Below are 21,407 nucleotides of genomic sequence, written 5' to 3' on the forward strand. Positions count from 1 at the left end.
TCAAGGAATCATGCCATTTGGCAGGCGCAGTCATGTGCATTTCAAAGTCCATTTCCGTCACAACATTTCCTTCAATCTGATCATCAATTCATGCCAGGCTGTGCCTTGGAATTTACATTTTTTGGGGTTTTCCTCTGGCATGGTGGCAAATCTTCATCGAAGGCCCGAAAATATTGTTAAGATTTCTGAATAAATTCTATTCATCTGCAGAGCTGCAGGAAATGGTCAGTGATCCCTATTTGCGGCTTATCAGTGCATGCACATGTATGTGCTTTCTTTTGATCATAAAAAACCCCCAGAAAAACAGTTCTTTGTGTTCTTAAAAAGCCATACCATCTCACAGAAAATGGGTGGATAATTTTTGTAGAATATATTTGGGATCCTTTCAGATGCCAGAACTGTACTGAGGTGTGTTAGATGCACATGTATGAAATTTGATAATAGTGCGAGGAAGTTGACATTTTAGTGGCTGTGTCAACAAAAGAGCAATCGGCTTAAGACCAAATGTTTTGTCACGACTCTGCGGTTTTGCTCATTTCCTTTGACACCGCTATCATTGCCAAAATCTCTAAGCTATTTTACACTGACCTTGATAGATGCAAGTGTCCTTAACACTTCAATGGGCCTGTCATATTGCTTCTGCCTTGCCTTTAGAACTCTGCTGACTCCGTTGAATTCGTGCCTGGGGCATGCTTTTTTGTGGTTTCAGTCCCTATATGCTGTATTGCTACTACAGCACTATACAGGCTTTGGTCCAGAGGAAGAAAAAACAAGTTTCTTTCCTGATCATTTTAGCATTCAGAACTGGGCCATGCTGTGGTTTCGTCAGGCTTCGTCAGAACCTTGACCACGATCAAATATTAGAATTACAAGCCATTTTGGATCTAATGCAAATTGTGATTTATGTGTATGGGCGTAGGTATTGGCGTGGTGATGGGATAAGGGAGGTACTTGCCACTTCCCACCCTCCCCCCCCGGAAAAAAATTTATAAAAAAAGGGGGGGGGGAAAAGGAAAGAAATAAAAAACAAGAAGCAATGAAAATCTCCATTTAGCTGGGAACAAACCTCAAAATTTACCCCCTTTCACTTTTAATGGTTTATCAGAAAGCATTTGCGTGTTTTGCCATGCGGGGCTTCATTCCTGCAGACGGACCAACCGTGGAGCCATCCCTGGTGCCCACCTTTGGAAAACTTCCACTGTTGCTATGCAAGTGATCACCATCCTAGCCAATATAGTCACGTTGTTCTAGACTACTGTTTGCTGTGTCTCATTCAAACATGTACATCGCCTGCAAGTGCCTACATAGGCATGTACCAGTACATGTTTCTTCACGCTCGTACTGGTCAAATCGCCGTAATGCTTATATGGTAAACAGCCTGCTCAAAGGTGAGGCGTCTCACCTCACTCTCGTTAGTGACCACCTCAGCCCTTTGGTGGCCCGTATTGCCACTTCAAACTAAAAAAATGTGGCAATAATGTCAAAAAAAGCTTCAAACGGTATGCAACATTAGGCCAAATTTGAATTGCCTGACTTGCAAAGGACACAGAATGTCAGATTACCATTGCTTATGGAACACATGTGTAAAATGGTACTGTGATGAGAGGGCCTGTTAGCCTTATTTCCAGGACATATACTCTCGGCGTTTACTTGGATTTTGTCGTAGTTTTTTCACCACCTCATACTCATCAGCACCTCGGGAAAAACACCACGACAGGGTGATTCAAGCTTCCTGAAAGTTTAGACATTGATATCATCCAGTGTCGTACCATGCCTCACAGAGCTGCACGCCCACGCGTCCACGCAGTTTACACAATAAAAAACAATGCTTCCTGTTGTCAGTTGACAGCATTGAACTGAAACATACGTGTAAGCTGCTCCTCCAAAGAGAAATTGATTCGCCAGATTTCCTCTCTTTCAATTTACATTCATGCCATTGAAAGTTGAAACGCTGTACAAAGTTTTGTAAAGATGGGAATTTCTAGTGTTGACGTAACGGTTTTTTATTTTCCCTCACTGTGACGTATCTTGAAAGACAGATGGACATTTCAACTTGTATTCTTAATGGAGCGATTCCATAATAAAACTTATATTGAACTTGGAGGATTGAGGGCTGTTAGGGTTCATGATTGATTGTTTACTTACAGTCGCCTTCAAAAACAACTTGCACAGCAGAACTTGATCACCCCCACTCATAAATAGTGCTGCATGAAAATACCCAGTATCTTGAGCATCCTGAGCCTCATAGCATTCAAATCCTCTTCAGCCTACACACCATTCACTATCAGTTGCACGACAAAGTGACAAGTAGGATGTTTCACTTGCTGTGCAAGGTAACAAAGTGGCGCATGTATGTACGTATGTAAAGCCTAGTTTCCATATCGACGTTAAGAAACGCAGAGAGCAACGCAGACATATGGAAACATGTCAAACGGAAGTATCGCCGGCCCCGCAAACCAGCCCCAGACGGATCAGCAAAGTTGAGCCCGGTTCAACTTTGCCGACTGTCTGCGTTGAGTTGCTGAGTAGGCCGATACAAACACACTTTGGCATGACAGGCGTATGATGTTTCTCTTGCATAGTACCACTCATTTTGTCCATTTTCTCCTTATTACTAGCATATGCAGCCCCAATCGTCAACAAAATAGCTGACCATTAACAAATTACATCAAACTGGAGTATCAGTTTGGCTTCAAGAGGAAACATTGCCACCTAAAAAGGCATTTTTTGCGACAATTTTCTGAGATTCGGGCGCCATTTTGTTTAATATTTGGGTGGAATGACGTCGCGCCGCATCTCTTGCATGACTGTCTGCATCTTGATGTCTTGCAGACCGAAACCAGGCTTAAGCCAGCCTGGTGCAGAAGTGAGAGACAGTGTAGTGTGCTACTTTGCAGTGCAACTGATGACACATTCATGTTGTTGAAGTTTCATGTGTTATTATCCAGACCCAATTTCATAGAGCTGCGCAATCACAGCAAAGAGAAACCAGTCTCAAGAAATCCACAATACTTGACATTTTGGCTAGAAATCTACTTTTGTTGAGCAAATTTATGACCTCTCTGTGCAAAACAGCTGTGTAAAACTGGGCTCAGGATTCAACCATCTGTCTTATGTAAAGGTACAGTGTACATTGTATATCTATACAGAGGACTCACTTGCTGGAGCGTATTATTATGCATGGACATGTAGTTTGAATAGATTTTAATTTTTTTTTTTGCTTGGCAGAGTTCTAGTGCATCTGGGAAGGATGACGACTCTAGCATGTTGTACGAAGCCCCCAACCCAGGTAAGAGTCTACAGAATTTCTGGATTCTGAAGGACACCTCACAGGTGTGAGATGTTGTCAAGACAAATGCCGAACAAATGTAGACCCCAAATGGATCTCGTAAAGCATATTTTTGTTGTCAAGGTTGTTGGATGATACCTTTGTCCTTATTCCCATTGTTTTAGCATTTCAGCTGGCGATCTAATATATGCCAGGGTTGATGTCAGGTTCCACTTCTTCCAATGTTTGATTTGTCGATTACAAAATGTGAATCTCCAAAGCACACCTTGTGAGACAGAAAGGAATGTTTTGTTTGCTCAGAAAGATTCTACTTTTCAATGGTCAGACACATTCTTTTTGTCAAGGCATTATTCATTTGATAGGTCATGCGATACGTTAAATGAACTGCAATATTTGTGTTAATATTTTGAGATTTGTCTTTTCCTTCCTCTTACTTCCGTACTTTACTCCTTAATTACCTTTGTTTCTATTAATCCTGCCTTTACTCCCATCCTCACCACCAAACCCACTCTCCCACGCACACATTTAACACCTCCATGCCCATCGCAATCACCCACATCATGGCTATGGCCATCTTGCCTGAAACGTTTTATTCCTTTGTCTTCATCTGCACTGTCACACCAACACAATCGCCATCCAAATCTTGACTGTGATCACTATGGTCACCGCAATTATACCGCTGTGTCCACCTTGGCTGAAATTTCATATTTATTACTGTGCCATCAACTGTACGTAGAGGGAGATTTTGATGAGACATACGAAGTGCCCACTGAACAGAAGATCAGCTCATATGGTGACGGTAAGCCTTTGATAATAGTACTCAGCAATTCAGCCCGAGTACTAGATGTTGGGGGGAAAAAATGGCCGAATCATACTGGGTTCAGACCACAGCAAAATGTGGACCTGCTGAAGGTAGTCTGATATCGTAAGACTTCATAATCTGATGATGTTGAATCTGCTGATAATGTCAAAAGCAGTTTTGGGTAATGGAATTGTTTACAATCTGATGATGAAAGTGCTGTGGATCAATGCCTTCTGAATTATCAGTCATACAAAGAAGAAACCTTCAAAAAAAGTTCCCTTTATCTCAAATTTAAGACTCCCAACTTGGACAGTTTTTCCTTTTGGCTGTGTAAATGCTGCATGCATTGTACATGTACAAACATATTTGGGAGGCATCATTTTTTTTTTTCGATCTGAGGTGTCAAATCATGATTTATTGGTCCTGTGTACCTCTTTAAGTGGCACATTTACGACCTAGCTTGCAAATGAGGTCAAGCTTTTTTATAATTCATGAGCATGACGGTCGGGGGGTTTTGTGGGTCTAAACTTTTCAGTCATGTTACTCTGGAATAAAGAGAAGAAAAAAAGCATGCAGGATTAATGCATCAGTGCATGCTGCATGTGCAGTTTGCAGGAGACCAACAAAAAGGGACGTCTCAAAACAAAAAAAGACTTTTTATATTTGCACGTTTAAAAGTTTCTTTGTGACTGGTCATTGATTGGCTGACATTTCCCATGTGTTTGGTGCATGAGAACAAGCGGATGATTATCCAACCCCCCTCCACCATTCACTCCCCCCAACCAGTCGTCGTTTCCCCTTCTGCTCCACCCCCCCAAAGTCATCAGTGTTCATCCCCACACACTATTCCCAAACCATTCCCCTGATTGCATCAATTGGTTCCCATGGTTTTGATTTGATTCACGTTCCCTCTATGTCCCCTTTATCCCCCCCCCCTTTGCTTTCATGTTAGTGGGTCATTTTATAAATTTTGGGTCCAGAAGTGTGACATTTCTGTGTCCTCGTTACGTCTGACCTTTGTTATTTGACATGGAAATATCACCGGAATTGATTGCAAACTATTACTTTTGGGCAGCTTGGAAAGTGGAAAATGTGTTCTGAAATCATATGCCAGATGTGGACCCCTAATTTATAGAATGGCTCATGTGTGCATTTGTAGGAACTGTTCTGTAAGAATTTATACATCTACCGGTATATAGCTTTTGGGCCCATGGTATATTTATGTGTTTGTACAGTACTCTCTGAACTTTTCGGCCGACGTCAGCAACTTTCAAGTACATATCAACCGGATGCATTTACATATGATTAATATAAGCAGTGCAGTGCTTGGAAAAAAAGCACCTCAGCAGTTTCTGGGCCATGTGTGTGAGTGTAGACAGCATGTGGGTACATGTAAATCCAAGGCATCATTCGTCCTAGGTCCTCTTGATTGTTGGTATTGTCCTGTTAAACAGTGCTGTTACAATAGTATGGGGTGACATTTGCCTCCAAGCGCAATATGTGGTGCCCACCATTTCACATATCAATTTTATAATAGAAAGCTGTGGCACTGGAAAGAGACCGAGTTGAAACAAACCAGACAGGCACATTCTGGTCTTGGATTCAAACTTGACCTTTTTGAAAATCCTATCCTTTCAGCTCTCCTTTGTAACATATAGTCGAACCTCGTTAATAAGAGCACCGATAGCTGTGCCCCCCCCCAAACCCTCTGGCACACCATGCGTGACCTGTCACCACAAAATGAGCTGAAAGTCAGAATTAAAAAAAAAAATTGAGATATTAGTGTTTTTAAATCAGCAGAAAGAGAGCTTTTCAATGGTATGTACGTAGAACACTGAGTGTAAAGTACATGAGGTGACAACATGGCATTATGTGGCATCTTTGTGTCTTTATTTTTTCAACACGTCTGCTATCATCGAAATTGCTGAGAAAATGACATTTTTAAATATCTGATCCTGCTAACAAAATTGGAATGGAATACAGGGGTTACTCTTTCAAAATATTACAAAGAGCCAAAATTGACCCCCACTTCAATATTTGGCTGTGAACCCTCAAAACAGGAAAGAGCAGAATACGCTCGTTTTGTCATGCCAGGTCACATGTGCCCTGCCGGTACCCACAAGTTGATGAAAACCTTTCAAAAATGGGTATCATGGGCTGCAGTGGAACTGCACATGTAGCCGTCCCTGGAGTTCAGTTAGGTCCAGAACAACTGAGAGTCAATGGATCTGGTCCAGTGCCATCCCTGTTGGTTTAGCCATCATCAAGTCAGTTGTGATGTCATTCTTTTTGTGTTTGTTTTGCAGGTGATTGTGACGAGATATACGACGTGCCCCACGAAGATGAGGATGACAGTGAGTGTAGTTAAAAAGCAAGCGCAATATTCAGAAACCTACTGTCAGCTCAGAAAATGTCTCATACTAATACATTACAATCTATTCTTCCGCATAAACTGTAAGTTGTATAGGTACTGTACTGGTAGGCTTGTAAGTTTGGAGGGCATATTGTGAGAAATGTGATTGCAATGACAGAAAGACAAATTCTTTGGTCTGTTTTATTTCATTTCCTTCCGAAAGCGTATAAAAACCCTCAAAATTTAGTCTCACCTCTCAGAAAGGCTATCAAAGGTTACATGAAAAATTTCTTTATGTTTTGACTCCCCCCCCCGAAAAAATGTTTTGGCCCTGAATCCATTCATTTGTGGGACATTTAAAGGTATATTGTTGTGTTCTGAACTCGCACAAGTACACGTAGTCCTGGATTTTCATTCTTAAAAAGATATTATCACGGCCTATCCTCAAGTCTTTGAAACCAAGGCCGCTTCCAGAGCTACAGCTAGTTCTATTGTCTACGCATCTCCGCACGTTTCCAAAATAGACAACAGATTCGGATGCAGCCCAAGTGTCAGTGGAAGCATTTCAACAATTGACAGTAGTGTTGGAACAGAGCTGCTCAGCCTCTGGAATGCCAGGCTTTTAGATATTTATTTAAAAGACCACTTTAGAATGAATGCATCAACAGCTGTAATCATTTTTTATCTGTTTTTTTAAATTAGATCTGCAGCCAGATATAATGAGGAGGCCTCAGCCTGGTGTGAGTATGTCCTTGGTCTATATAATCCTATTATATCTTAAATGTAACTTAATACACAACTTTCCAGCTGTTGCTGAAAAATATGTGCAGTTCATTTTAAAATGTTTATGTACAATCATCTTACCTCGTGATTTGTTTTTTATTTGTAAATTTGCCAAATCCAAACAGATAGGTGGAAATTGTGTGCTATTGCATGTCATATATGCCCAGGTTGTTTGCTGTAGCTGATATTGACATTTCAGCCTGTAATTACCGGATGTTAACTTAATAGGAAAGATGGTTCATATTTCATGACAAATATCTTCTTGTTCTTTTTTTATTTATTTTCATTCACAGGGAAGGTCTTCAAGCCCACTGCCACCAGTGTAAGTGCCCATCACATTCCACCTCCTTGTGTATAGTCTTTATGAAGATGCTGTTTCATTGCCTTAAATGTGTTAATCCTGTGAGTGATTGAATCGCGGCCAAATTGAAATCAGTCAATCTCTCCTAATGCATGCCCAACTACTGTTCCGATTTCATTTAAACCGTTCCCAATTTCTGAGGTTTCAGTAGCCTAAACTTTGGAACTTGCTGATTTTCTGAAGAAAAACAGCAATCTGAAAAGTGCCTCAGCAACTGCATACTGTCTGGGAAGTACATGCTCGTCCCCAGTAACATTTAGACCCTCAGAGCATGGTGATTTTGGAAAAGCATGAACCAATAGTGAACCGTAATGCACTTACTCCTTGGGATTGACTGTGAAATCCTTCTGTAATGGCATGCGACTTGACACACAGTCCTAACAGCTGTTTTATTTAAATGCATCTATTGTGTATGTACTCAAGGCTTCACCACTCTTATCCACTTGCTTGTCCAGTCACTGAAAACTAGCCGGTGACATATGTACATGCTTTTGCTGTCTGTATCCAAAACCAAACGATCCATTCGGATTATGAGTGTCCAATGCAGCAGATTTTTCACCACTGATTTATTTTGTCCATGCCGAGAATATGATACATGTGTAAATTGTGAGAGACTAAAATTTCTGCTTGTCAAATATTGCTGGACCAAGTGTGCATAACTCACTTGCACCCACTATCCTCACCGTTTGACAGTAAAAAAAAGGTGTGTTTACTGCAGCATAAAATTTTGCTATTTTGCATAGAGATTTCGTCATCAAGTTCATCGAATTTCTCTTCCGAGGTTAGGGTGCCCTTTGCTGTGCTTACTGTTTACGGTCATCATGAAATATGCGGGGCCTGTGTAAGTGTAAAACTGTTTGCTTAGCAGCGCCCTGAAATTGGGCCCTGGTCGTGATGCTACGAAGGGCTGATGTCTTGACTGAGGTAACTTAACCATAATGAGTTCGCATACATTCTGCGCACACGTGTCATGCAGAGGAGTTGACCCCAGCCAAGTTCAGGTGCAAACTGTAGTTTGACCATTGGTCAGTTGATTTTTTAACGGTGGGCATGCACAATATAGTTAAACTTAACCCTTGTTAGACCATTTTTTAACATCTTACCGTCACACTCCTTGAGCCATTAGCTGCAGTGCTGTCTGCACTCTTAACCAGTGACATCTGAGTGTTTTTTCTCGCAGCTGGTTCCTCCATGCTGATAAACGACACTGGTCAAAGTATGATTAAATGTAGTTTTCACTCCAACTTGCCCCACATGGATCTTTGCATTCTGTCCAGTGTATCGATCTTTGTGATTTTCTTTTTCCCCACAGTGTCTCGCCACGGCATGATCCACTTCGGCCCTTGCCGACCCTTCCCCCTCCCCAGCCATCCCGGGCGCTGCCATCACAGCAGCTGAGCCCTCGACACGCTCCCCCAATGCCTCAAAGACCCAACCCCTCCCCGCAACACTTCCAGAGACAGAGTGAGCTCCCCGCCAAGCAGGTACGATGGAACCAAATCAAAGATTTTGCACATCTTTTGGACATGGTATTACCTGAGATTGCAGCTGTTGGAAATTCACGGCTCTTTGTCTGATTTCTGTGGTTTCATTAAATTCAGGAGGAAGAACAAGAAAACTATGAGGTCCCCTGCATAGGTATGTGTACACACCAGTCACTTAAGTGTTGGTTGCTGAGCATGCTTAAGCAATCTGGTATATTGTGTAACACCTGTTAAGACAGGCGTTCTAGGGTCACGCTGAACCAGGTAGAGTAAAGAGCAACTCAGGTCGACCCTTTTAAATTTTGATTTCAGACAGACAAACTTAATAAATACATTGCATCGGATTCGGCTCATGAGAAGAGCGATGTCTGAAACCAAGTCACGCTGGTGTTGTTCTAAGTGCCTTCAGGTGTCAATCTTTCGCCTACTGGCATGCCTGGTCTCTCCCAGTTATTTCAGACGTCGACCTTTTGCCATGCTTCATTTAAAATTTGCTTTTAATTTGGTTTGGTGCCACTCTAGAATGCCTGTCTGAAATGGGTGTAAGCTAGCACAGAAGTGGGCCATATTCAATCATGCAGTACGTGTTCATGCGTAAAACTATCAATGATAAATATACAAGGTATTCCAGTAAACCTGCATACATATTCTGGGGCCAATCGCTCCCCCCTGCTGTGCCATATTGGTTTGCTCAGTGTTCCAACCCTTTGGGCCTGTGCTGGTTTTGCCCACCCAAGACAGGGAAGGACACCCCAGCCAATCATGTTGCACCATTTTCTTCACAAGTTTTGTTGAGTCTGTAAATGTTAACCCAACAGGAAAGTATGAAATACAAAATATGCACTCAGTACAGCAGTCGGAACAATCGGTTGAGAAAAAATTTTAAAATTTATTTACAGAAGTGGAGCAGCCGAACTATGAAGCCCCAATAATGGATACACAGGTAGGCAAGTTTCAAGAAATTCTTGTCAAGACCATGCAGGTTACTGCAGTGACACATTGTAGGAGCACATATATCAGCACACAAATTTTGGTTCAGAGCAAACCGAACTTTAGACTAAATGCAAGTAGGTCTCACTGTTTTGTGCTGCTGGTGGTCTGTTTTTTACTCAATGATGACAATTTATCGGTTGTATCGCAATGTGACCTAGGGTGTAGAGTCGTAGCAGCATTAGCCAGCAAATCTTGCAGACTACCAGTGCAGAGTTTGTCCCAAGACATCAGTCAATTCCTGGCACAACCAAGAAATTCAGTCAAAATGTGTCCATGTGCTTATTAAATGATCAGAATCTGACACTCCAGTTGCTTTAGGCCAATAGGCCTTGGTAGAGTGCATAAATTGCCCGGTATAAACCAAGGACACTAAAATGTTGGTATTGTCTGCAAAATTGCCCCCAAAACTTGATATTCGGCTAGTCTAGATGACTGAAAAGAAAGCATGTTGCCATTTTAAACGATTGCTGTATATTCTGTAGGATGAAGATGAGGACCCTGAAGAGGAGTATCTTGTACCTGTGTCCGGTAAGAACTGTCTGAGGTCCACTAGCTCTGTGATTATGAAGCTTTTTAAGAGGTTGTAATTGTGGGGAACAGGTGTATTCAGGTTGGGGACCAAACCACAATCTAGCAATGTCACTAGTTTCTGCGCATGTCACTTGTTCAAACAGCGATGACATCATTTTTATCAGGTCACGTGATAATGATGTCATTTTTCTCGTGAGAATTTGGGAAAATAACGAGAATGGAAAGCTGCTACCATGCCAGCAGCCAACATGGCCACCATGGCCATTACCGTTTGAGTCTATGGCAATACTACGTGCGATGGTTATTTTGGAAAATTGCCATGGTAATTATAAAACTTGCCACGGGCAAATCTCGATGGAGATTCTTAATGGCAATATTTTAATGCATAAAGTAAGTTTCGGTAAAACCTTTTAATTGGCAGAACTCAGCTACCCACCGATACATTCAACACCTCCAGATTCGACTGAAACATCTCCTCGATCCACTTCTAGAGATAACAAATAAGAGGAAAGTTCATTAGATCTTGGGCAGCACATTTCCTGTAAATTTGAGCAATTATTGCTATTTGTATCGAAGATTTCGACCGATAAAGAGATTGACGTCATCTGCTAGCCATGATCTAAATATGGCTCAGAAATTGCACAATCAAGCAGCATATACATGGTCTAGTGTTGTTGTTAGATTGCGGTTTGGTCCCCGACCTGGTAATGTGGGAGGAATAAGATTTCTTAGGAATTTTTAGTTAGAAATCGTAATGTGAGCAGAGTGAATGCTTACTGGAACTGATGTATCTTTCCATAAAATCTGGAGCCAAAAAAAGAAAGAAAATCAAAATTGTTTTTAATCAAGTGATTCATTTTTCTCATTTAGGAGCTCTGTCTCAGTGATGGTATTTTCTAAATTGTGGCTGTCTTTTTTTCCACCTAGAAGGTCATTGTCACTTCACATGCAAACATAGCATACTTCATTTTCATTGTACGTTGTCGTTATTTTGTGTGGCTTTCTCAATCAGAGAGTGGAGGATTGATGTCACCCACAGGCCGTCCACCAGCACCACTTCCCCCTCAAGCTGGCAGTGGCATGCCTCCCCCAAGGCCGATGAAGCCTCCCGAACTGACCATCTCCAACCCGCCACTACCGGACGAGACTTTGCCGCCACCCATTCCCACACGGCCCGTGGTTACCCGGACGCCCATTGAGAGCAAGGGCTTCAGCAAAGTCCTGCCCGATCCCCCTCCCCACGTCATCCGGGAAGTGATGAACCGGCCGGCTGACGACCACCGACGGGACAGGTCCCCGGGCCGGGCTGGCATCGGCCACCTCCTCAGCAATGGGAGCAGGCCAGATGAAAACCGGAATTTTGCCCCCCGGCCCCCAGTGCTGGGCAGCACACCCAAGCCGCCCCCACCGTTGCCCAAGAACATTCCGCGAGACCTGGAGCGGGCTCCGGAGGTCGAGGAGAACTCAGGAAGTGGCAGCGGAACCATTAGCAGGAGGCTGCAGCAGTTCCAGGGGACAACAGAAGAGACGGAACCCACCCGGCCTCCGCTTCTCCCCAGGCCACAGGCAAACAAACCTGACCTGTCAGCCAAGCCTAATGCAAGCAAGCCCGTGGGGCCCCGCCCATCATGGCTGAACTCAGCCGTCTCGGAGGGTAACTCACCAACGAGTAATCCACCTGTGCCAGGTGGTAACAAACCACCCATGCCTAGCCCTCCCCAAGCCTCGTTACCTGCACAGGTGCCCCCACGGCCAACACCTAGGTCTCGACCAATCGCAGAGCTTCCCGCTAACGTCGAGTCGAAGCCAACACCCCCGATTCCTACTAAGGAACCTGCCAAACAAATCAAGAAGTTTACCCGTATGTTGACACAGCCTTTCCTCCACATTACATTGCAGAGCTGAATTCATTGTGTCACTTAATTGTCAGTGTATTGGCCCAGCTTTGCTTGTGCCCTCACTGTGGAAACCATCTTCAAATTAAGAACTTTCCTACGCAAATTCTCATCAGTTGGAATAAGCCATTTTTAAGTTAAATTTGAACAAAATCTGGTACACTGAGTTATCTGATTGCACATAAACATAACGACTTGAATTCCCCAGACTAAAGACACTGTTGCTATACCTTGTGATTCCGGGCAAGCTTTCGCATAGCTACCACCATCTCTGGAATGGACTGGTTCCTGTGTATCCTTCTTATCCATTGAGAACAGTGTATTGTTGCAAGGTGTCTCTTATGTAACTTGGCACAAGCTTGTCCCGAGGTATGGCAATGGTGGTTTTAGTATGGAGAATTCAAGTTGTTGAATTGAAATAACTCAGTGTACCAGATTCATGTCAAAGTTTAACTCACCAAAGGCTTATTTTGCTGTGTTCCAGCAGATTCCCAACAGTTATCAGTGGTTTCAAGAGAATTTTCTCGTATTTATAGTGATTCGATTAAGAAGAGTGGGCATCCCTGTCTTGTCTCGATGGTGTTCTCAGAAAAAATCATTGAGCCTTCCAGAGTTATAAATTTTGTCTTGTGTTTATTTGCAGTTTAAAGTATTCTTTCTCAGTCGCTGATCACATGTAGTAACTCACTCTGAAACACTCTCCTGTTTCAACTGACAGCGCATGGCAGAAGGCAACCAGAGCTTCCCAAGCAGATAGCCAAAGATGTGCCACAGCCTCCGCCGCCTGAGCCTGAGCAAGCCCATCCGGCGCCCAAGCCCATGCCGCAACCCCCTAAGCGGGTAAGATATCAGTGGTGCTTTATGGTATGGTTTCTGTCGAGTGACGTATCTATTGTGCTGGTTGTATGATGCAGGCAGAATTTCCTCATTTGTTTCTGAAAACTCACTTCATTGGATCAGGTAAATTCAAGCTATTTCAATCACCCCTTTAACTGGGCTTAATCATTTTTGTCAGGTGGAGTGTTTTAGAGTAATGCTTATTCCTTCCAGAATGAGGCAGTCCAGTCTTTCCACAGAGCAAACTTAGAATGAATCGTTTCACAAGTCATCCAAGAACTACAGTGCATAGTGCAAGTTTCAAGTTTCAGTGCAGCTGCACGCCAACTCACACACACTGAAAGTGTTCAAACTGGCAGGGTGTCAAGTTGTGGCACCTCATTTGTCCAACTGTTTCCTGCCATGTCAAAGACAGAGCGTAAGTTAAGCTGAGAGAAAATGACACTGTTTGTTTGCACAGAGTGAAATGACCGGCTATCCGTGGTACGACCCTGATCTGAGCCGGGAGGAAGCCGTGAAGATCCTGAAGGAAAGCAAGATGGTAACCATATCTTTTAAGCGGATTCAGTCAAGAACCAGCACTCAACCGGCGGGCTCTGGCACGTTGTCACTGACATTAGAAGAGCACACAAAGTGTGGAAGATAAGGGCAAGACACCATCGTGTCACTGGTGCCTGTCATGCATTGTAGTAGTTTATTGACACACTGATGCACAGTCAGAGGTCCTCGTTATGGGGTGGGGAAGGGGTCCTTTTCCCCAGCATACTAAATGCTTGCTGTGAGGATGCACCTTGTGTGGACTGGCGAACAGAAGAGAAGTGCATAATGCAAGCTGTGCCAGACTTGTGAGGATAAGCCAGGTCCACACAAGGATACCTTATTTCTGGACAGCAGGTTGAGATGCATTTTTAGGTCCGGATTGTCTGTAAAAAGAGGAAGTAACAGTCAAGGAAACTGACCCCCAAAAACGTGTAAAAAAGGCTTGCCGAGCAAGATAGAATTTCACTGTATTGTCTTAAATACAAGAAAGCAAAGGCACGTCCACACTAGGTAGGTAGCGTTAACATGCGCACAGGTGCTGTGACCAAGGACATCATCATGTGGGTGCTAGATATAGTGTGGCAATACCCTCCTTGATCAGCTCCCTCGCTTCGGTCGACGTTGCACGGAATCTCTCTTCACGCTTCATCTTTGCCTCTTTCCAGGATGGTGCATTCATCGTCCGGAATAGCAGCAAAGGAGAAGACAATATTCCCTACTCACTGTCTCTCTGGTACAACAACAAGGTCCGGAACCTGCACATCCGGCTACGAGACGACGGCAAGTATGCACTGGGCACCTACAAAGAAAATGAGCAGGTGCGATTGGCATGTCCGTACCTAGTTTCTGCGTACTTTTAACCCCTTCGTGCCGGGAGACAGCAAACGCAGCTCAGTGGGAGGATTAGTGCACACCAAGCTTACATTCCATTCATCATGCACCTGCGGTTTCAATGTGGGCCTGCTGCTGGATAGGGCTCTGCATACCGGGCATACCACAGTCCAGCAGTCACGGTCAAAAGAATCCAATCCCGCCATGAAGGGGTTAAAATGGATGCTCATGTTTTTTTCCAATTTTAAATTTTTTTGCATCAAGAGAGAGATTTTTCTTCTAATTTACATTTCCAACTGATATTTGGCAGTTGTGTTGTGACATTTGACTTGTCATTTTTATATCCGAGCCACTGTAGGCTAGTCAAGGAAAGCATGCAATACGATGTTAAGACCACCAGTTTCTATGACACATCAGTTCCATTTGTTCATGTGTACTGTATATGTACCAAATACAGCCATGAACAATTATTTTAGACTTGGCAGACTCTGATTATTCCAAACGTAAAAACAGAATGTACTGCATATTTGAGTTTTAAAATATCAAGTATTGGCAATGTTACATCTTCGTTATTTTGCTTCCAGCCAGAAGGTCTTGAGGGCCCGAAATGCTGTCTATGTAGCATCATCAATTGTGGAATGGTTCAATGACCGTTTCACTTGTGCTAGAAATTTTTAAAGAGCACATCTATGGAAATCACATTTTTCTGATTTTATCTGTTCAAATAAATATGGAAGCACCAAAATCGAACGCAGTGTCGTTTGTCTTCAGAGCTGAACAATAACAAGCTCAAAAGGGCTTTTTTTTCAGTTCATGCCAAGATACGAGTTCTGAATGTAGATTGCATCATTCTGAGAAAACGAGGGGAAACCTCGCCCTCGTAGTGGATAGGCCCTGTGCATGCCAAACAATGCATGTGGCCATTGGTTGGCATGCATTTGATTTGGATGCTTCCATATTTATTGAAAGAGATAAAATCAGAGAAAATGTGTTTTCCTTAGAGGTGCCTACAGGTTATGGCAGTGTTTTTCCTTTATCTTGTGTATTCTTTATGTTACCGTTAACAATGCTTGATCCATCATCTTTCCTTCATCTTGCCAGGTTTTTGACACGGCAGTACTCCTTATCCAGCATCACATGACCACCCCTCTGATCTTGGCTGGAGATGTGGGCAAGACCTGCCTTAAGGTCGCGGCGCCTAACTTCCGCTGATGCTGAGGGGGCGGGAAGAGGCGGGCTGCGGAGCGTGGACTCCAATACCTTCTCCCTCTTTTGCCTACAGGAAAAACCACTCATTGCCGACTTCTCGTTGAAACGGCAAAGCTGCTTCGGCGAGTGGCTCAGCAAGTCTCAGTTACGGCTCAGCAAGTCTTCCAGGGGCGACTACCCTTGACGAGTGCAACAGCTCACTACAAAAGGGAAAAAAACAAAAATTGGCTGAGATGTCCGCTCCCCTGGGTATCATTCTTCATATGTGTACTCTGCCCGGTGTGGATGTCGACTTGGCCACAGGTGTTCCAGAAACATTGTAAAGTTTTTCCCTCGCGCCTTTCGTACAAATGAACAAGGCACTACCTGCCATATTTGTGCCACATACCCCTCCTCCGTCATTCAACTCTTAATAACTCACCGCTTGTGTTTTTACTTTGCCCCAAGTGTTTCATTATGCTCAAACATGTTTTTTAGGGTAAGTTCAATAGCTGTCTGCCTGGTGCCAAATTTATACCCAAAGAAAACATGTTTTAAAGGATGGAGGGTCAAGTGATTAAACCCACACACTTGCCTGCCTTCACTGAATTCTTGTTTCACTCTGGAGTTTAACCCTATTTGGACATGCTATATGTCACAAATTTCATGCAATCTGACTAATCGGAAGGCCTGTTCTTACAGCTCGTAAAGGATTGTGGGTGTTTCCATGAAAACAAAGTGCTTTTCCTAAATGTTGGAGCATACGGACCACAAATTACACAGGGAAAGGTCACTATTCCCAAATGTGGTAATACTCCTTACTTGTATTGGAATTTTTAAAAATAAGTCGGAATACATCACACAGAAGAGGAGAGAAATAGGCACATTGTCCATTTTCATGCATTCCTTGTACTTTAATTAAGAGAGTGTATTTTCTGTGTAGCATTTTATAGTTGTTTTATTTTCTTGAGCATATTTGTACATGTATTTTTCGGGTTCAGACACTTCGGGCCATTTTCCAGACTGTTCTGTAAGCTCTGTGCCACTTGTTGCACAAAGAATTCTAAAGCTAGGTAAACACTATGTTCCCGATGGCAACGGCAATCACGTGTGCCCGAAACATAGTGCGCCGTTGGATTTAGGCAATTTTTTCTCTGTAATCAAGTTTTGCGAGGTCCTGCTAAGTTTTCTCACGGTCTGTTGTAAAGCCCATTCAAATCATGTTCGGATTACGTAATTAGCCAAGTCCGCACATTTCTAAAGGTGATAGACAGGGCTATTGAAATTGCCTTCAGTTGATTTCTCAAAAGTTGTTTTTTATCACGTTGTATGAAGTTGCCCTGCTCCCAGACCATGCTCGCCATTGAACGCAACACTCTGCATCGCACCGGGCCTGTAAACTGTCACACATCTGGACGCCCTGTTATTGAACTTGACAAAATGGCTACCGTACACACTAGCTTGCCTTGAGGACCGTGACAAAACGTGGCAAAACGGACAAAATGTGCAGCAACCGTGACAAAACACCCGCTACACACGGCAGAATGTGACAAAACCTGAAAGGACCGTGAGATGCTGGGCAAAGTACATGCTTCCTGTCCAACTACGAACCGTCTCCATGTTTTGTTACGGTCTATCACGTACGGCCCACTAGGTTTCTCATCCGCACAGTGACTGCCGTGGCAAAATATTTGACAGTTTGGAGTGTTTGCCCATCCCATCCCCCCACGTTGTCTCACGTCCATACCGTTTGTCCACTGCGGCCAGAATGCGATTGCCGTGGCCGCTGAGAACTAGTGTAAACCTAGCTTTATGAATAATCTTTAGTTACTCCAAAATTTACCACACATAGCAAATGTTTCAGTTTTATTTGTTCTCCAATATTTTTATTTGTTCTTCAGACACTTTCCCCCCCCAGGATGGAACTGCGCATAATTATAATGTCTATACTTTCATGTTTTGTACAAATATTTGTACAGTTCTTCATTGCCTAGAAACATTGACTTCCCTCTGAAGCAAATCAGATCATATCAAAATGTTGATTGCTCCTTTTTTTCATTTGTACATATTTGAGGGGCCATCTTGCTGCATTATATCCAGAATTCACGATTTTAAAATCTAGAGTCTACAGAAGTTACCTTGCAAAATTGGTGTGTATTAGTGTTTTTTGTTACAACGTACTGAAGACTTTTCTGAGATTCCAAAAGGTACTTTATTATGGCCATTAAGTGTTGAATAGAGGCTCAGAGACACCTTCTGCAAAATTACAGATTTGCCGATCAGCTGGTCTAGTTGGTGTACCAAAGGTTATGCATCAGAGCATGTTGCCAAATCTTATTTTTGATAGAACTGAGTGGAATGATGGAAATGTACATATATACTCACGTATGAAATATTTAGCAAATTTTATATGAAAGCCATTGTAAAGTATGTTTGTCAGATCTTGCACAATTAGAAAGGTTTGATATAAATGTATCATTTATGAGAATATAATAGAAATTGTTACGTAGGTGTTACGCGACAGCTCAGAGTGTGATTTTAAAGCAAGAGGTTATTTGTGAAATGAATAAATCGTATTGTATTTGTTACATTTTCTTCCAAATATAAAATCCTTTTCAATACATTTCCATTTATATTAGGGGTTGTTTTATTTTCAGGCTCAACCGCTGATGGCAGGGATGTGATTTGCACTCTTGAGTCTGTGAACACCGTCCTATGTGTAGGATGTTCAGTATCTGAAGGTTCCTCGGCAATGAGGAGGACCCTAATGTTTTCAGGGACCAGTATTTCAGCAGTTGATATGGGGGAAAGAGTTACATAAACAGACATCACTTGACAATCTGTGCACAAACGCAATGAGACTGGTCTGAAACATTTATTTTCGAAGTATTTTCTAAGTGAATGCTTCGATTTTTTTAGCAAATGATGAGCAGGTTAGACCGAGTTATCAGGATGGTCTGTTAAGGTTGTCAAATTGGGGTTGTTACTGTAGTTGACTAATCTCGCCCTCTTGAGAATGATGAGGTTTGTTCACTTTTGTTCACAGTTTCATTTTCAAATAAAAAAGGTGACAATTATCAGTTAGGTCAAACGTACATGTTATCGTGAGACTGTCAAAGGGACCAGCACATGGCTTTATGTGATAAAGTTTGGGAAGGTCACTTCGAGGGGAAATTAATCTAGATAAATATAGATAAAAAATGACGTTTTGAGTCGATTTTCGAATTGTTTTTTTTTTTCATCTGAGCTTCCGCAATACCATCAACATGTAGCTGGTGTAAGCAGCAGCGTTTATGAACTAAATTAAAACTGTAAGCGTAAACCGACTTATCGGGGTTTCTGCGCGTGCAGATTGCTCAAATTAGGCCGTCGTCAAACGGCTTCCTCACCGCTGCTACCTCTTATGCAATTAATACCCCAGCATGTTTTACTGTCCACGTATCTTAAACTTCCGTGTTTCAAGAACATAGAATTTTGTCAAGTTTTCGCGCGCAGGTATTTCCAGTGGTTTTAAGCGATGTTGCAGTAGATAAGCGGGGAAAGCATTAACATTATTGTAATAAGCCGTAAATTATATTGTAAATAGAGGTCTATACAATTTCCTAGCAACTCATTCATTTGTATTACCAGCACTCGTTAACTTACAGAGTAAATAAAAGGAACCAAACTTCTCTGAACTACGACTCTTGTGTCTTTTCTCATGAACTGATGTTTAGACTTTTCAATCTAGTTACTGATTGCAGCGCTTTTATGTACATGTGTTATGACTTTATTTTAAAGTCTACGTGGGACCTGTTAAAGTAGAAAATTCTCTCTCCGCAAGAAAAACTTAAATTTCGGGAAACGAACATCAGAATACACAGATGGTGTTTATATTGGTGGTATAGGACTTGTTCGCAATGATTGTCAGTCAACTCGTCTGTAATGACGCATTTCACATCAATCCACGTGCTGAGTAAGGTAGTTTTATAAAGTAAATATTAACGTCATTCAGATTTCGATTAGTATTGGGTATTTTTAACTTGTTTAAATAATTTGTTGCATAATACATAAGCCACCCAGAAACACGAAGTAGCTGGCAAGACAAACAGCATTAACCAGATTGCCAGTATCGTTGCATTAATTACTCGCAAACAAGGTATGAAACTAAAACTTAATTAATATGAAACTTCTTTTACAAACAAAAATTATAACAGCGATTGATCAGTAGTTTGACTTTCTCACATGACAGAAATGGTTTCCTTTTATCTCTAAACAAATAAATTGCTTTTCCTTTTGACCCCACAATTATATAGCTTGATAATTATAAAGGTAAAATTAAATAACCTCTACAGAAAAAAAAAATGTTGATTGTGTTTTCCAATACGGGCTGTTCACAAAAGTGCGCCTTCAAGAGTTTGCAACGCGTTGACCAATCTTTCGACCATATGCAAGTTTGGAAAGGGTCGACAGTTTTCGTGCGTTGTGATTGGTCAACGAATTGCAAACCCTTGGAGAAGCACCATTGTTAATCGCCTGTATTAATCAATACACGTATTTGCCATGGTATTTTCTCAGTCAAATCAATTAGAGCAAATGTGTAAAACATGGCTTTAAAACTCCATATTATGATTCCAAACGTATATGCATAAGTTACCCAGGCCGTTTGCAATCTCAGCCTATCTGATAGCGTTGATAAATAATTCGGGCTTTAAAACAGATGAACGACCGTGATTTCTTCCAACAGAAAGATCGCAATGCACAATTTTTTTTCCCATCTGAGTTCATTTGGTAGTTTTCTATTTTTTTCAAATACTTCAAAAATTCTCTTTTTTCCAAGATGCAAGCTTATAACATATTACGGGATGGGCGTCAAACAAAAGGGATTTTTCTGTTTTAATTGATGAAGTTCTTAAGACTTTTTTCACATACGTTACATAATTATATAGTTGACAAAGAAGTTTTATATAGTTCTTGCGGACTACCTTGTACAGTCCTGAACAACGTAGTGAATGATATTACTTATGCCATCACAAAGATTGAGTTTCTCAAAATCTGTTCTTTTTCGTATCGAATATTCTATTCTACCAGCTTTAAGGGGTATGCAAGGCATTCTCTAGTGATTAATTTCTCTTTCTTAGACAGACTTTGAAACTTAAAGTGTGTAACATTTCAACAACGCTTACACATTTTGAAAGTAAAACTCTTAGATAGGCCTTGGTTGAGATTGTTGTTTTAACGGCAACACGCAATTTGTAAGTACAGCTTATGACAAAAGTTACTGATGCCATGATGATGGCAGTATCTTTGGCTTGGACTACCTTTCTGCTTAAAAGTTCAGTCGTTCTCCCTCTGCAGCGCACGGCGCCCTCATCTTCCAAACTCCACGTACCTACAGATCAATCGTTGGCCGTTTTCCAAAACTCAATTCGGCTCCGTCGGAGGATTCAACTGTTTTTTTTACTACCTGACTTTGAAGCTGTAAGCGCTCTAATTAGTCTAATAGTGCCACAAAACATCATTTATATAAGATGCAAGAGA

At 42.0% G+C, this 21,407-nt stretch overlaps 1 protein-coding gene across 8 annotated transcripts in view; it reads left to right on the forward strand.

The window, feature by feature from the left end:
- The window catches only part of LOC110985112 (uncharacterized), a 43,296-nt gene extending 23,732 nt beyond the window's left edge, over nucleotides 1-19,564 (forward strand). For 6 of the 8 annotated variants that reach the window (XM_087144817.1, XM_087144819.1, XM_022245887.2 and 3 more), the window contains 14 exons: nucleotides 3,229-3,289; nucleotides 4,026-4,088; nucleotides 6,398-6,445; nucleotides 7,147-7,184; nucleotides 7,521-7,549; nucleotides 8,901-9,072; nucleotides 9,190-9,226; nucleotides 9,972-10,015; nucleotides 10,548-10,593; nucleotides 11,609-12,457; nucleotides 13,210-13,331; nucleotides 13,789-13,869; nucleotides 14,534-14,686; nucleotides 15,801-19,564. In XM_087144817.1, the coding sequence (XP_087000943.1) occupies nucleotides 3,229-3,289; nucleotides 4,026-4,088; nucleotides 6,398-6,445; nucleotides 7,147-7,184; nucleotides 7,521-7,549; nucleotides 8,901-9,072; nucleotides 9,190-9,226; nucleotides 9,972-10,015; nucleotides 10,548-10,593; nucleotides 11,609-12,457; nucleotides 13,210-13,331; nucleotides 13,789-13,869; nucleotides 14,534-14,686; nucleotides 15,801-15,911 (1,854 nt within the window). In that variant the 3' untranslated portion in view covers nucleotides 15,912-19,564. The remainder of the gene's footprint in view (nucleotides 1-3,228; nucleotides 3,290-4,025; nucleotides 4,089-6,397; nucleotides 6,446-7,146; nucleotides 7,185-7,520; nucleotides 7,550-8,900; nucleotides 9,073-9,189; nucleotides 9,227-9,971; nucleotides 10,016-10,547; nucleotides 10,594-11,608; nucleotides 12,458-13,209; nucleotides 13,332-13,788; nucleotides 13,870-14,533; nucleotides 14,687-15,800) is intronic. The other 2 variants (XM_087144821.1, XM_022245889.2) reach the window with 1 other exon arrangement.
- Nucleotides 19,565-21,407: the final 1,843 nt, after the last annotated feature.

Source organism: Acanthaster planci, linkage group LG13, assembly GCF_054643075.1.
Source record: "Acanthaster planci isolate LZ-2023a linkage group LG13, COTS_SCS, whole genome shotgun sequence".
NCBI classification, from domain to species: domain Eukaryota; kingdom Metazoa; phylum Echinodermata; class Asteroidea; order Valvatida; family Acanthasteridae; genus Acanthaster; species Acanthaster planci.